The sequence below is a fragment of the Gallinula chloropus genome (assembly GCF_964237585.1).
Source record: "Gallinula chloropus genome assembly, chromosome: 32".
In the NCBI taxonomy this organism is placed as follows: domain Eukaryota; kingdom Metazoa; phylum Chordata; class Aves; order Gruiformes; family Rallidae; genus Gallinula; species Gallinula chloropus.
This window is the reverse complement of record NC_140117.1, coordinates 781768-796970: the sequence shown is the minus strand read 5'-3', so window position 1 is coordinate 796970 and position 15203 is coordinate 781768. Positions and strand designations below refer to the sequence as shown.

At 56.6% G+C, this 15203-nt stretch overlaps 1 protein-coding gene across 1 annotated transcript; it reads left to right on the top strand.

Annotated features, from left to right (window-relative positions):
• Nucleotides 1–4993: 4993 nt before the first annotated feature.
• LOC311202839 (myelin-oligodendrocyte glycoprotein-like) lies at nucleotides 4994–11281 on the top strand (the record flags this gene model as incomplete). Its single annotated transcript, XM_084277489.1, has 4 exons — nucleotides 4994–5066; nucleotides 5451–5798; nucleotides 6673–6777; nucleotides 11178–11281. 4 exons carry the CDS (start codon nucleotides 4994–4996, stop codon nucleotides 11279–11281), a joined length of 630 nt encoding a protein of 209 aa, XP_084133615.1.
• Nucleotides 11282–15203: the final 3922 nt, after the last annotated feature.

Below are 15203 nucleotides of genomic sequence, written 5' to 3'. Positions count from 1 at the left end.
CGCTGCCCTTTGGGTTTGATTGTTAATAGGGGCTCTCCCCCACGCAGGGATTAAACCCCCTCAGGCTTCCTGCCCAGTTCCCCTCGGGCAGCTCCTCAGCATTCCGGAGTTCAGCCCTGACTCTGGCTCGGGGAGAGCTGAGCCCCTCAGAAAGGGGTTTTGTACAAACAAAGAGTCAATGGTGCTCTCAGGGACAAATAACAGAGCATGAGGGTTTCTTACTCCTCTCACTCTACGGGGCAGTAAGAAAAAGAACACGGCACCTCCCAACCAAACTAAGGGGTCAAGCAGCTCAGGACTCGTTTTTACAGAGCCAAAGTCCTAGGGGAATCCTCTCCCGGGCCGGTGGATACCCAACCCAGCAGAGAGGGCTTTATCCAGAGGAAGCAGGCGATTGTTCTCCCAAGGTCATGTAGTTTGGGTGCTCCTTCCTCAGCTCCACGTGCCAGAGCAGAGCAGGCAAACCTGAGCCAGGCAAACCCAGCACACCAGAGGCACCTGCTGTCAAGGGCAAAGAAGAGCCTGAGGCTGCACAGGTTCAGGAAAGTCTCTGCTAACCTCTCCCACAGACTCTGCTCCTGGAGCGGCATCGCTGCCCGAAGCTTGGCGTTTCCTTGCTGCCCTGGCTGGTACCTTCACCGCAGCAGCAGAAACCTCTTCAGCCTTCTCCTCACACCCAGGGATGGCAGCATCTAAACAACAAAGGCAGGACACGTGACAGCGTGACTTAAGAGGGGGTTCGGATTGCCATTTGCATGGCAGCCCAGCTCCTCGATCCCACCCAGAGCACTGGGATTCATTCCAAGCTGCACACCCTTCTGCACTTTCAGACACCCCTCAGTTTTCCAAGGGACACCAAACCCCAGAAGAACCAGGGCTGTGAACTACCTTTGTCATGGGCGCCACCTGGTTGTAGCTTTGGAGGCTCCTGCCCATCAGGATGTTCCGCAGGTGGATGAGAGCTGAGGAGAGAAGACACAGAACAGGGATTTACAACCACGGCTGAGCTTCACACAAGCAAAACTCCCAGAGCTAATTGCTGTAGTTCCCCTTCCAAGCCCCCTGGGATCATGTCAGACACACACAGAGACACCACAGAGCATCCCCCACCTCTCCCAGCCAAGGCACCGCTAATTATCCCTCCACAGTGGGGTAATTCCCTTCTGTTAATGCTTCTTCATGAGTTACACTTGTTCCCAGCACCAAACCCATGGCTTTGGCTAACGTGGAACGGGCTTTGTTTCACTCTGCACAGGTTAACCCCCCCCAAGCCACACACTGCCCTTCAGCGGGGCAATGCCCCTGTGCACAACGCTGAGTTACCCTCCCCGGGGGGTTCACCACCCACACTCTCAGGTCCCTTTTCCAACCCCACACCCACCCACCATCTGTGCCTGGCAGCTCCGGGACGCCGGCACCGCTTCAGCCCCGGGAAGGCAGCCCCGTGTCTCCACACGCCCTACGCCGGGACTCCCCCGCAGCCGCTGCTCCCCCTCACACACACACACACAGAGCCCTCTGCTCCTGCCCCACGCGCGCTCCCAGGGCCCGTTTCTTTCCCAACTCCCCGCTTCCCAGACGGAAAAGCCCCCGGGAGGCCAAGGGGGGCGGGGTCGCCAGGGGCCTTCTCGGGGCGGGGGGACCCGCAGCTCCGCTCCCGCCCTGGGCTCCAACGCCCAGGAGAGGTCCCGCAGGCCGCACCCGGGAGGCCGCGGGGCCTCAGGGACGGGGCGAGGCCCTCGGGCGGCCGGACGGCCTCGAGGCGGAGCGCTGACCTGGGGGGCGGCCTCTGCAGCGGCGGCGCGGCCGGGGACGGCTCGGGGGGCGCGGCGGGCGGCGGCCAACAGGCCACCGAGGGGCCCCGGCAGCCATCGGCACAGAGGCACCGGCAGCCCGCGGCGGGAACGCGCCCGTCCTGCGCCGCGCCCGGCACGGCCCGGCCCCTCCCACCAGGGCGTGGGGCAGCCCCGCCATTGGCTCCGACCGCTGCCTGTCTGGGGAGGCAGAGCCCGGGCAGGAGAGGGGCGGCTCTCTCCTCTCCTCTCCTCTCTCTCTCCGCCCCCCCACCGCAGGTTCTGCGGCCCGAGGGACGCAGGTGGGTGGGAGCGGCCGGCGGCCCGGCCCCTGGGCAGGTTCCCCCTCCGGTCTCCTCCCCCCGGCTCAGCGGGGGAGAGGACGGAGACCCGGGGCTTACCGAGCCCTTTCCCCAGCGCTCTCCCGGCGCTCGGGGCCTGTCTCCGCTCCCGCTCCCGCAGCACCGACCGGCTCAGCCATGGCCGAAGGCTCGACTGAGCGAGAGCGGCGGGTGGGCAGGACGCGTGTCCCGGGACACGGAGCGGGGACTTGGGAAGCGTTGAACGGCCCCGCCCGGCACCGGCCGGACCGGCTGCCCGGGCAACGGCGACGCGCGACCGGCCGCCCAACCCGCCGGGATCGGCCGAACGCAGCGGGCGGGAACGGGGCGGGTTTCCCCTGTCCCGCTGGGTTCGGCTGGGTCCCGCAGCCACCCCGCTCCCCCTGCCCTGCCCGAGCCAGAAGGGCGGGGATGCGGGGAGGGAGGGAGGGAGCTGCGCGGGCAGCCGGGCTGAGGCTTCTCGGGGTGCCCCCGGGTTTCCACCCCGAACATCCCGGCACCCCCTGTGTTTCCCTCACGTTTCTCCTTCCCGGGGAGAACAGGATTCCCCACCGAGGCAAAACTCCTCCGTGTCAGACGGGAGGAGGATCGATCCCTTTGAACAGCCGGCGCTGGGGATCTCCTGCCTTCAAGTCAGGCTGCCAGCACTAGAACTAGATGCTGCCTCTCTCAGCACAGAGCAGGTGAAGCCCCCAGCCCCACTTACACCAGCTACAAAGTCCCCACCACAAAGGCAGGGCTTATTCTGCCTGTCGTGACTTGTTGGCGCTGGTGGGCAGCGGATCAGCCGGGCTTCCAGGCCATTCTCCCTTCCCTTGTTGGAGCAGCTGTTTGTCCATCTTCTTCTCTCCTTGCTGAACATCCTGGCAGAAGGGAGGGAGAGAAAGAATTAAAACAGGAGCTGAGGAGCTCAGGGTGTGAAGGGAACGTTTGTGATCTGGGGACAGAGCAAACTGCACAGGCTGTTCCCAAGGCACTGGAACGTTTGATGCGGGGGGGACAACGTATATAAGGGAGCATAAGAAATCGCATTTATAATAACTAACACATCAATAAGAGTAAATTCAATTACTAACTATTGCAAGATGCTTGGAGGGAAAGCTGATAAGGAGAACATAATAAATTGGAGCAAGGTTGTGACTCGTGACCCCAGCAGCCCAAGGCAGGTGGCACCTGGGACGGATAAGGAAGAAGCATCAGCAGGAAGGTAGTTCTTGGGATGGATAAGGAGGAGCCCCCTACTCAGATCACTGTGGGGACAGACAGGGAGCATCTGTCAGCAGACAGACGGTCTGTTTCCAGACAGGCAGGAAGCCGGGTTTATCCCCCACCCCGGGACCCCGCTCCAGGGAATCCGCATCCCTCAGGGTGGAAGGGATCCGGATGTCCCTGGTCAAGGGAAACTCCAGGAAAGGAAAGAAAGAGCCCAGATCCATCTGTCTTTGACCATCTCGGGGTGCACCGCTCCCGGAGGCACTGCAATACCGGGACGATGCGCGGACCGGAGGGAGCAAGCTCCGGGTCCAACTCCCAGACCCAAAAATCCGTTTAATATAAAGTCCTCTCATCGAGGACGTATCAGATATTAAACTGATAAGAACAGATACTACACTCGATCTTAGCCAAAAGGCCGAGAAGCGATGATTGCGGAACACCCAGCACCTCCACACAGCCCCGCCGACACTCACACAACTCACGGATGCTCCACAGCGGCCCCAAAACATCCCCACATCCCGCTCCCATTCGCATTCCCCTGCCTATCCCGCCTCTTCCCGCCGGGATCTGCTGCTCCCGGCTCCGGGAAACCGGCGGAGAGCTCCGCACCGAGCACTCCCAGCAGCCCGTGCGCTCCCCGCTGCTCTCGATTTGCATGGACACGCCCCTCTCCAGCCGCTGCTCTGGCCGCTGTCCTCCCCAAACAGCACCCAGCTTCTTCCTTCCCAGAACCAGCCACAATAAGATGGTCAAACAGCCGGTGTGCGGATGCTTTTAGGCATCAAAGGTAAACTAAGGATATTTAGCGATAAGATGGGTTATCAGAACTCGTTATAATCACTGACCAGTCAGTGGGGTGTGAACAGTGTGTGTAACCAAGTAGCAGTTTTTCAGCTTGCCGCGTTTGCAGTAACAAATGTCTCTAATCTGTGGGATTTCACCCAATAAACGGCTTCACCTGGAATTCATATCGAATTGGGTGTTGCTCTCTGCTGGTCTCCACAGGGGTTGAGCACAGAAATAGTGGGGGACATGGAGAGACAGTAAAGCCTTTGACACGGTTTCTCACAGCATTCTGACTGAGAAACTGGCTGCCACATCAGGAGGAGCGATCTCCAGTCTGCCTGGCGCTGGGATAAAGCCGACCCGCTTCACAGACACTGAGGCTGTTGAGTTTAGATTCCGGCTTTCTAAGCCTTTGGCAGGAAGTGTGGAATGTCAGCTGGTTGTTTGTGCTGCAGGGCCTCAAATCCCACCCCCTGATGGGAAACTTGGAAAGGATCCAATGCTTTCGTCATCCTGCTGAGTTCCAGAGCTCATTTCCTTTCTGAGCGAAGAGTCCCTTCTCCAGGGCGTTTAGAACATTTCCCTACATTTCGAGCTGATACGGGATTTGGGATAACTCCTGGAGAGGGACCGTGGGGCAGAGCAGGGGCTGCCCTGTGGACCCGTCTGCGGTCCCATCCTGCCCTTGAGCACCAGTTTCTGGTTCCATCAGGGTGCTGGTGCAGGGGCTTTGGGTATTTCAGCCCCTCTTCGGGGGCAGGGGCAGCCCTTCTTTGCCAGATCCCCTCTGGAGTGGCTGTGACCCCCATCACCCTCCTCTACCTCCCTTCCCCTCCCTACTATCCAGTGTGGCAGCAGATGTGTCTCCCGGCGAGCCCCAGGGGCCTCCTGAGGTATTGGGTGACTCTCCACGTGCTCCAACTGGGATCAGGTAGGGAACCTCCAGGGCTGGTGGGGGCTTTCACGCGCTCTGGATGGCAGATGTGGGGCAGGAGCTGCCATGGGGTGGGAGGAGCCCAGCCCAGAGCTTGGCCCTGCATAATTTCACTTTCCCTTGGCTGCTGTGGCTGGAGCAGGGCTGACTGGGGTGGAGTTTGTTTTCTGGAGCAGGTCCCCGCCCCTGGGAAACCTCCTTCTCCTTCCAGTCCTTCCACTCCTACTCCAGTTTCTCTGGGGTCTCTGGACCATGGGAGGGCAAAGCAACACCCGCATCATGGAGCATGCACCGCTCACACCAAGCTTGGCCCTGGCCTCCAATGCCCTCAATTAACGTAGGCATCATCTCCGTGTCTCTGTGTCCTTCTCCATGGCCAAGCTGACTTCAGAGTGGTGGGACCAGGCCATGCTCTCCGTGTCACCGTGGGGCAGGACATTGTGCTGCCGTGTCACTTGTCCCCAGCCATGGATGCTCAGAGCTGGGACATCAGGTGGATCCGGCACAGGGTCTCTGAAACGGTGCACCACTACCGACATGGGGAGGACGTGTCCAGTGAGCAGATGAAGGAATATGTTGGGAGGACACAGTTGGCCAGAGATGGTCTCTCCAGAGGCAGCCTGGACTTGCGAATCTCTGGGCTGAGACCCTCTGATGATGGTCAGTACGTCTGCACTGTGACAGATGGCAAGTCTTATGGAGAAGCTTTGGTGGATCTGGAGGTTTCAGGTTTGTGTCTGGTGTTTGCAGGGGTGGTTGTGGTGTCCCTGGGCTTGTGTGTCCCTCCCAGACCCATGTCCCGTCCCTTGGTGCCCCAGGAGAGCTGGCACAGTGTCTGGAAGCCTTGGGGGGGTGCAGACGCTGCCTTGATGTGCTGAAGCTGGGCAGCTCATTCTTGCTGTGCCGGGAGGTTTGGGGGGAGATCTGGGGCTATTAGCCATCAATGCTGGGTGGTTCCTGCACAGGTTGGGGTGGGTTTGGTGGGAGCTGTGATGGGTCTGCTATGGGATGCAGTGGTGGGCTTGGAACTGAGCCCATCCCTCCCTGACACCAACCCTGGGCTCTTCCCCAGCCACAGGCTCTTGCCCTCAGCTCTCTCTGGAGGATTACGAGGCCGGAGGCATCCGGGTGCTGTGTCGATCGGCCGGATGGTTCCCGCTACCGGAGGTGCTGTGGAAAGACCCCAATGGGCACCGTGTCCCCTTGGTCTCCCAGAGACGTTCCCCTGATGCCAGGGGCCTGTTTGACACCGAAGACGCCATCGTGGTGACAGGAACCAGCGAGGGCAACTGGTCCTGTGTGGTCAGGAACAGCCGCCTGGCCCAGGAGCAGGAGGCGTCCCTGCACATCTCCGGTGAGACGGCTGCAGCCAGCCCTTGCGGCGCTGGAGCAGGGCGGGGGGTGGCTGCCTTGCTTGGAGCAGCTTTGGTCTGGGCTTGGGGTGCAGTGTGGAGGTGTGGGGGCACAGGAGGACTCTTTTCCCTTGAGGCCAGGGCTCGCGGGACAAGGGCTGGGAGGTGTGGGGCGGGGGTCTCTTGGTCCTTCTTCCCTCAAACGTGAGTGTAAATCGGCCCCTTTCCCTGGGGATCTGTTTGTTTCTCAGCTCCCTTTTTCCACGATGCCCGTCCCTGGATGGCCGCTCTGGGTGTGCTCCTCACCCTCTCCATAGTGCTCCTTGGACTCGTAGTTTATCTTTGGAGAAGGAAAGGTACATTTGCCCCTGAGGGACGTGTTGCCTTCATCAAAAAGCTCTGTGGGCAGGGACGGAAGGGGATGAGGTCACGGTTGGGTGTGGGCGGGAGGACAGGGAGCCAGAGCGCCTGGCTGGTGGGAAGGTCCCTGAGACCCTCTGGAGCTGTTCCCGCCGAGGAATCCAGCTGCTCTCCTGACCTGTGCTTCCTTCAGCTTTGCTTTCCATCTCCTCTGTCCAGAGAGCTGGGTGAGTCCTTCCGGCCCCTTCCCCCAGCAAAACCTCCTGGCACAGGAGACCCCAGCAGGGACTTGGCTTTCAGGGTCCTAATGTTGGGGCTGAGCCCCAGAGAGCCTGGGCGGGCTGGCGGGGGATTTGCTGGCAGGGAGCCATTCCCATGAGAATGTGGTCTGGTCCTACTCCCCAAGAAGGAGTTGGATCAGCCTGAGCTCTGTGTGCTCCTGTGGGATCAGCCCTGGGGTGAGTGGTTGTTCCTTCTGGTCACACATCACTTCTTGGTTTTGCTTTCCAGGGCAACGGGATGCAGCCCTGGGCGAGTGTCCGTGAGCTCCAGCATGGCGTGGGGCCCTTTTCCTGGATGCTTTGTGCTCAGCCTTTTCCCTCTTTACTTGTCCTGTACATCCTGGCATCCATGGGGCTGGGAAAGCTCCAGGCCATGTGTCTGGGAGAGTGGGCAGGTCACGGAGACCAGTATTGGGCTGGATCCTCTTCCCTTACCACGGATCCTTGTGCACCAGCCATGAGATGTGACCAGGCTGCAGAGATCCATTCCTGGGCTTTGGGGGCTCTGTTTACTCTCTCATGAGCAGTCACCACATGAAAAGCTGTCCCCTTTCATAAATATCACTTGTGGGGGGTTTATTTGCAGATTAGGGATGTCAGAGGCTTTATCTTCTGGGAACTTCAACATCAACAAAGCCCTTGATAAAATTATTAATTGTTCCCCATAAAGAGGAAGTTTTATTCTTAGCAGATACCGGGGCCGAAAAATCAACCATTCAAAAACTTCCAAAAGGAATAGACAAAGGGAAGAACTATATGTCAGTAGTAGGAGCAAAAGGAGAACCTTTTAAAGTGCCTATTTTAAAAGATGTAGAGGTAGCATTCAAATAATAGACCCGCACCACCCAATCAGATTCAAACAATACCCTATACCTATGGAGGGCTGGAAAGGATTAAAACCTGTAGTTGACAGACCTTTGGAACAAGGACCTCTAGACCCATGGATGTCACCTCACAACACGCCCATTCTCCCTGTAAAAAACCCAGATGGGTCATACCAGATGGTGCAGGACTGAAGAGCGGTACATCAGCCAACAATTACCAAATTCCCTGTGGTGGCAAATCCATATACCTTATTGAGTCATATATCTCCCAAACACACTTGGTGTAGTGTCATAGATTTGAAGGATGCTTTTTGGACTTGTCCTCTGGATGAGGCATCTGAGGGAATCTGGCTGGCTGATCAAGGCCACAGCTACATATCGCCACAGTCCTGCTTGCAAAAGAGCCTTGAGAAATCACTGACAAAGGGCTAAAAGCATGGGAACAAGAAACTGTAACAAGAGCTCTGCATGCTTAGAAATTCCATTGTGGTGATGGAAACCTGATACGGTGCAGGTGGCCTTTCCCCCTGTCATGGTTTTACCCCAGCTGAGAGCCGAGATCCAGGACACCCCCCTCTATTCTGGCCCCTAGTTGTGTAACCCTCGAAGGTATTATATAACACTATACAGTATAATTATTTATATATAGTTATGTAAAATATTATTATAACTATAATTATGTAATATAAAGATAAATATTTAATATGAATATAAACATAGTTATTATATAACTATATATTATATAACAGCAGCCGGCTTGAATGAAGTGAACTTGTTGCTTTTAACCATATTGCTGTGCAGTCTTTTCCTATCGCCTCTTTGCACTTCCAAAGCCCCTGGATATTAATTATTTCCCAAGATCTGGATTTTGGACGCAGGAACTCGCAACAGGCATCCAGAGATTATTTTGCTTTTCAATGGGAGGACCCCGATACGGGATGAAAACAACAATTAAGACAGACTATGTTGCCACAGGGTCACCAAATCTATTTGGACAAACTTTAGAAAAAGTTCTGCAAGATTTCACTATGCCCAGGGAGGTAAAATTGTTACAATATGTGGATGATCTATTAATAGTGGGAGAAATTGAAGAGGGGACCCGAAACGCCACCATTAAATTGTTAAACTTTTTAGGGGGAAAGGGATTAAAGGTGTCCCAATCTAAGCTACAGTTTGTAGAGCAGGAAGTAAAATACTTAGGACATTGGCTAAGTAAGGGGAAGAAAAAGTTAAATCCTGATAGAGTATCTGGGATTTTATCCTTAAGACCCCCACAAACTAAAAAGGAGATTAGGCAAGTATTGGGGTTATTAGGATATTGCAGACCGTGGCTCGAAAATTATAGTGAAAAGGTAAAATTCCTATATGAGAAATGAACTAATAACCAGTTTAAGTGGTTTATTGAAGATGATCAAAAATTTGAGGAAATAAAGAAGACATTAATACAAGCACCTGTATTGGACCTCCCAGATCTAGAAAAACCTTTTTATTTATTTGTAAATGCATCAAACCAGACAGCATATGGAGTTCTTACTCAGGACTGGGCAGGAATCAAAAAACCCATGAGGTATTGTTCTAAATGTCTTGATCCACTAAGCAGGGGATGGCCTGCTGGTCTCCGAGCTTTGGTAGCTACAGCATTATCACTAGAAGAAGTTAGGAAGATCACCTTGAGCTCTCCTGTAAAGGTGTATACCCCACACAATGTCAGGGATGTTTCACAACAAAAAGCAGAGGAATGGTTAACAGGCAGCCGGATCCTAAAGTATGAAGCTGTATTAACAGACTCCCCAGACTTAGAATTGAGAGGGACCTCTGCCCAGAGCCCAGCAGTTGTTGGGAGACCCCTGGAGGAATTGCTACGTAATTGCTTAGAAGTAATTGAGACCCAGAGTGAAGCGAGGCCAGACTGAAGAGATACCGAGTTGGGAGCTGGAGAAGAGCTGGTTATAGATGGCTCCTCACGAGTGAAAATTGGGGTATGCAGAGGATGCGTGTGTGTTTGGGGGGGTGGGGTGTCTCTGTGTTTGGGGGTCCCCCAGCCCCCCTGCGCCCCTCCCCGCAGAAGTGGCGGATCCGGCTGGGGGAGGGGGGGCAGCCCTGAACATCTGCCTGCTGCAGGCGCTCGTAGAGGTGACTCCCCCGGGACCCCCCCGGGCCCCACATACCTCCCGGACACCCACATCATCCGGGCTCAAGGACGGCACAAGGGACAGCGGGGACAAGGGACACCTTCCCCGAGCCCCAGGGGTGCCCACGCTCCCCGGGAGGGTTTTACCCTTGTCCCATCTGTTTCACCCCCGAGCCCCCAGGGTGTCAGAGCCGGGTGGGGGCAGCCACGGGGCACCAGACGCCTGGGTCCCCCTAGGACAGGCAGGTCTGGGGGTCTCGGGGTGCCCCGGGGAAGCGGCCGGGAGCGGGGCCGGGAGGGGAAGAACCGGGACTTGGGGGGCCCAGAGGTGACCCCAGGCTGGGGGATACGGCGTAGTGGGGCCCTGTGGGGGTCTGGGACCTGAGGAGGGGCGAGGGGACTGAGAGCGCCCTGTGGGGGGTTCCGGGGCCGAGGGTACGGGAGCGGACGGGCTGTGCCCGCCCCTTCCCCGCGCTGCTTTCGGCGCTTCTAATTGTGTCATCCAGCAGAGACAGGATCTGCCCGGCACCCGGTAGCGTCATACGCGTCTCGGGCTGCCATTGGCGGCCGGGTGGCGTCGCAGCCAATCGCGGGGCGGGGCTGGCAGCGAGGTCTGTCCCGGAGCGAGGCTCGTTCGCCTCCTGCTGCTGGGGCTCCTCGTCCGGGCGGCGTGCGGTGAGTGCGGGCGGGACCCGGAGCCCTTTCCCTGGGCGCTGGGACCCCCTTGGACCCCCTTTCCTGACACCGGTGCTCCATTCCCCGGCACCGGGACCCCTGCTGACCCTCCTCCACCCCAGAGAACCAGGACCACCCCGGGCTGCCCTTCTCTGAGCACTGGGAACCCCCCGGGGGAAGGGAGCCCCCAGTCCCTCCCGTGAGACACAGGGAGCCCCCTCGGAACTCTCCCCCCCACCCCCGGCCTGGCTTTGCCTTCTCCCCCCTCCAACCCCCACCCCCCAGATCTGCTTCTCCTTGGGACACCCCTCGACCTCCCGGGACCCCCCTAATTGACAGCGGGGACCCCCCAGTCTTCCCTTCCCGGGAAGCAGGACCCCCTCCTGGACACACCTCGGTGCCCCAACCAGTCCTACCAGTCCCACTCCCCCCGCACTGAGGGTCCCTGCACCCCCCACCCGTCCCCGTGCCCCGTGTCCCCACAGAGCTCCACTCCCTGCGCCACTTCCACATCGGGGTGTCAGAGCCCAGCCCGGGGGTGCCCGAGTTTGTGTCACTGGGAATGTGGATGGGAACCTTCTCGCTGTGACAGCAGGAAGGGGAGGATGGTGCCCCGGGCAGAGGGGATGGCGGCCAACCTGGACCAGCAGCACTGGGACAGGAATCCCCAATGGGACAGAACAGTCAGCAGATGAACCGTGTTGTCCTGGCCACAGTGCAGGAGAGCTACCACCAGAGCAGGGGTGTGTAGTTCCGTGCCCCCCCCGCGGTGCCAGCCCCCCCACACCCCTCCCTGCAGAAGAGGCGGATCCAGCTGGGGGGGGCGGCCCTGAACATCTTCCTGCTGCAGGCGCTCCTGGAGGTGACCCCCCTTGGCCCCACATACCTCCCAGACACCCACACAGAGTGTGCACAGAGCCCCAGCCCAGCCCACAGTCACCCCTGCTCATCCCTTTCCCTCCTTGCCTGTCCTTTCCATCCCAGCATCCCTGGGTCTGGGAAAGCCCAAGGCCATGTGCCCGGGAGAGTGGGTTGCTCAGGGACACCAGTGTGGGGCTTCACCCTCTCAGGTTCCCAGATCATAGAATCATAGGGGTTGGAAGGGACCTCAAGAGCTCATCGGGTCCAACCCCCCTGTCAAAGCAGCTCCCCAGCTCATATTGCACAGGTTGGTGTCCAGACGAGTCTTGCATCTCTCCAGAGAAGGAGCCTCCACACCCCCTGGGCAGCCTGTCCCAGGGCTCCCTCACCCTCACTGGGGAAAAGTTCTTCCCCATGCTGGTGTGGAACTCCCTGTGCTCCACCTTGCAGCCATTGTCCCTTGTCCTGTCCCCACAGACACTGAAAAGGGGCTGGCTATTTCCCCCTGCATCCCATACTTAAGGTATTGATAAACATTAATAAGGTCTCCCCTTAGTTTTCTTTTATCCAGGCTGAACAGCCCCAGCTCACTCAGCCTTTCCTCATACGGGAGATGCTCCAGGCCCTTCATCATCTCCGTAGCCCCTCTGGACTCTCTCCAGGATATCCCTGTCCTTTTTATCCCAGGGAGCCCAGAACTGGACACAACACTCCAGGTGGGGCCTGACCAGGGCAGAGTAGAGAGGAAGGATACCTCCTGTGACCTGCTGCCCACACTCCTCCTGATGCCCCCCAGGATCCCATTGGCTCTCTCAGCCCTCAGGGCACACTGCTGGCTCATGGCCAAGCTGTCATCAACCAGGACCCCCAGGTCCTTCCCCACAGAGCTTTTCTCCAGCAGGTCATCCCCCAGCCTGTACTGATTCCAGCAGTTATTTCTTCCCAGGTGCCAGACTCTACACTCTGTATTGAACTCTTTCCATCCTTTCCTGACTTTCCATTGCGGCATCCCTGGGGCTGGGAAAGCCAAAGGCCACATGCCTGGGAGAGTGACCAGCGCAGGGATGAACCCTTTGCCCTGGCCAGAACTGCTGGGGACCAGCTCTGGAATTTGATCAGCTCTCCTCTCTCCTTGTAGCATGCAGGAAGTGTCTGTTCCCCCAGGTAATTTGGGGTTTGGCTGCTGCTCTGGGTGGTTCTGCTCCCATTCCTCATGTGCAAGGGACATCTGGGGTGGCCAGTGTCCACAGCTAAGATGTGCCTGGATGTGTTGGGTGACTCCCACACCAAGACTGTGGTGCTGGGCTGTTCCCCCATTGTCTTCTGTCCTGTCCACCCCTTGTGAGCATCATCACTGGGGCCATGAGAAGCCATCTCCCCCATGCACTGCCCAGACCCAGCCAGCTGCTGCCTCCCCATCCTGCTTCTCCATGCTGGGGCTGCAGCTCCACCAGTTCCTGTGGAGAACAAGATAAAAAGTATTGGTTGGTCACTAACCAACTATGTTGAGGATGTTATGCCTGAAGGACTGCAATGTTAGCACAGTGTGTGCGTTGTGATAGCCCAGGAGAATCAACTTCTCTCTGAGAAGGGAACGATAGAGAGGATGAGGGAGGAACAACAGGAAGGGTCTCAAGTCTGCAGGACCAGCTTTGTGGCTTTGTTAGCAAGAAAGTTCACAAAAAAAGGTCATGTATCGAAGAGGAAGAAATGAAGCCCACCCGGAGATATTATTGGGGTGGGGTAGGTGGGTGGGTGGGTTATAATGAGCTCTCATAATGGAAAAACACTTCTCTTAGCAGGCAGCAGAAGTGTGAGATGGGAAAGAGCACAACACAACGTTATTGACAGCTCTCAGAAATGTATCTATTTCTGCTTGTCGTGGTTTCACCCCGGCTGAGAGCTGAGATCCACGCAGCTGCCTGCTCTTTAAAGGAAAAGAGGGGGGGGGGGGGGGGGGGGGGGGGGGGGCGGGGTGGGGGTGTGAGAGGCAAGGGAAGGGAAAAGGAAGGGGCAAATAACCCCAAAACCAAGAAACTAAAAGGCCTGTGGGTTGGGATAAGGATAGTTTACTAGAATAGCACAAAGATAAAATATAACAATGCTGACAGGACTTTAGAGCAAAAATATATGAAACTGTTGATACACAATGCAGTTTCTCACTGAACCCACAGCTCAGGCCGTGCCACCCTGAGCCGTCCCGGAACCCGACCGTCCCCCAAAAACCGCATGTCCTGGAGCCACCCCCACTGGTCCTCCTCCCATCAGCCCCCCTTTATACTGAGCATGACAGAATTGGCATGGAATACTCTCTTTGGCCAGTTTGGGTCACCTGTCCTGGCTTCGTCCCCTCCTTTCTCATGAATAGAGAAATATGAAGAGCTGAGAAAGTCCTTGACTGTCTGACAGCAACTAAAGACATCAGGGTGTTATCAGCACTGCTTTCATTTTAACTCTCAAACACAGCATTCCATCTGCTGCTACAAATGAAGTTAACGCCATCCTGACCAAAACCAGGACACCCTCTGATTGCTGCCCATTATTCATCATGCAGGCAGGCAGAGATGAAATCTCTCAAAGAAGTCTGAGAAGTATCAAAAGAGACTTCAGGGGTTTAGGGAGGCTGATTGAGGGAGGAGGAGTGCAAGTGGTGTTTTCTTCTATCCCCTTTGGGGCAGCAAAGAACACGAAGTGGGCTAAGAAAGCAGAGGTGTTGAATAGGTGGCTGAGGGGCTGGTGCCACCTCAGGAACTTTGGGTTTTTCAGTCATGGGGTGATTTACTCAGCACCTGGCCTGATAGCAGCTGACGGGTGCCACCTGTCTCCAAGAGGAAAAGAATCCTTGCTCAATTGCTGGCAGGCCTCACTGACAGGGCTTTAAACTAGCTAGGAAGGGGGGCGGGGATATAGTGAGGCTTGCTAAGGTAGAGCAAGTAGCCTCTAGCATTGTACTAGATTCAAAGGGGGAAGAGGGTAAAATTCAAGGAGATAGAGATAGAGCTTGGGGATACTGACATTCTACAAGATTGTAGGGAAATGCCTCTGAAGTGTCCCATAGGAACTTCAGGGAACTCCTCAGAGGAGGTAGTATTGCTGACCCCCATTCCGGAACCTTCTAATGTCCCTCTAGGAAGCAGTGGGTGAAAACTTCAGATTCCTCCCAGAGGGTTGAGGGAGGGCTCCTCAAAAAAGGTGGTGAGTCAGAAAGTCCAGCTGAAGTGTCTTCACACCAACGCACACAGCATGCGTCATAAGCAGGAGGAGTTGGAAACCGTGATGTCACTGGAAAATTATGATCTAATTGCTATCATGGAAACATGGTGGGATGATTCAACCCCCCAAACACCTGCAAGTAACATCTGTGCTAATTTAGAAATGCTTGACTAGTAGTAGATGATGGGGTAATTATTAACCAATTAGCATCAATTTAGGTGGCTTTTTCTAACTCTATCCCAAGATCAATATGGGGTAGATTGTGTGTGCTGGGTGCTGGCTTTGTGCAATTACCACCCAGCACCCATCTCTGCACAGAATAAATCCAGTCCCTCCGCTCTGTGTGTGTTGGGTGTCCTGCACAGCAGGTCACAATCTGGCTTTTGGGATAAACATGGGTCTTGCTTGTCAGCACACTGTGTCCCCTGATGCCTCTT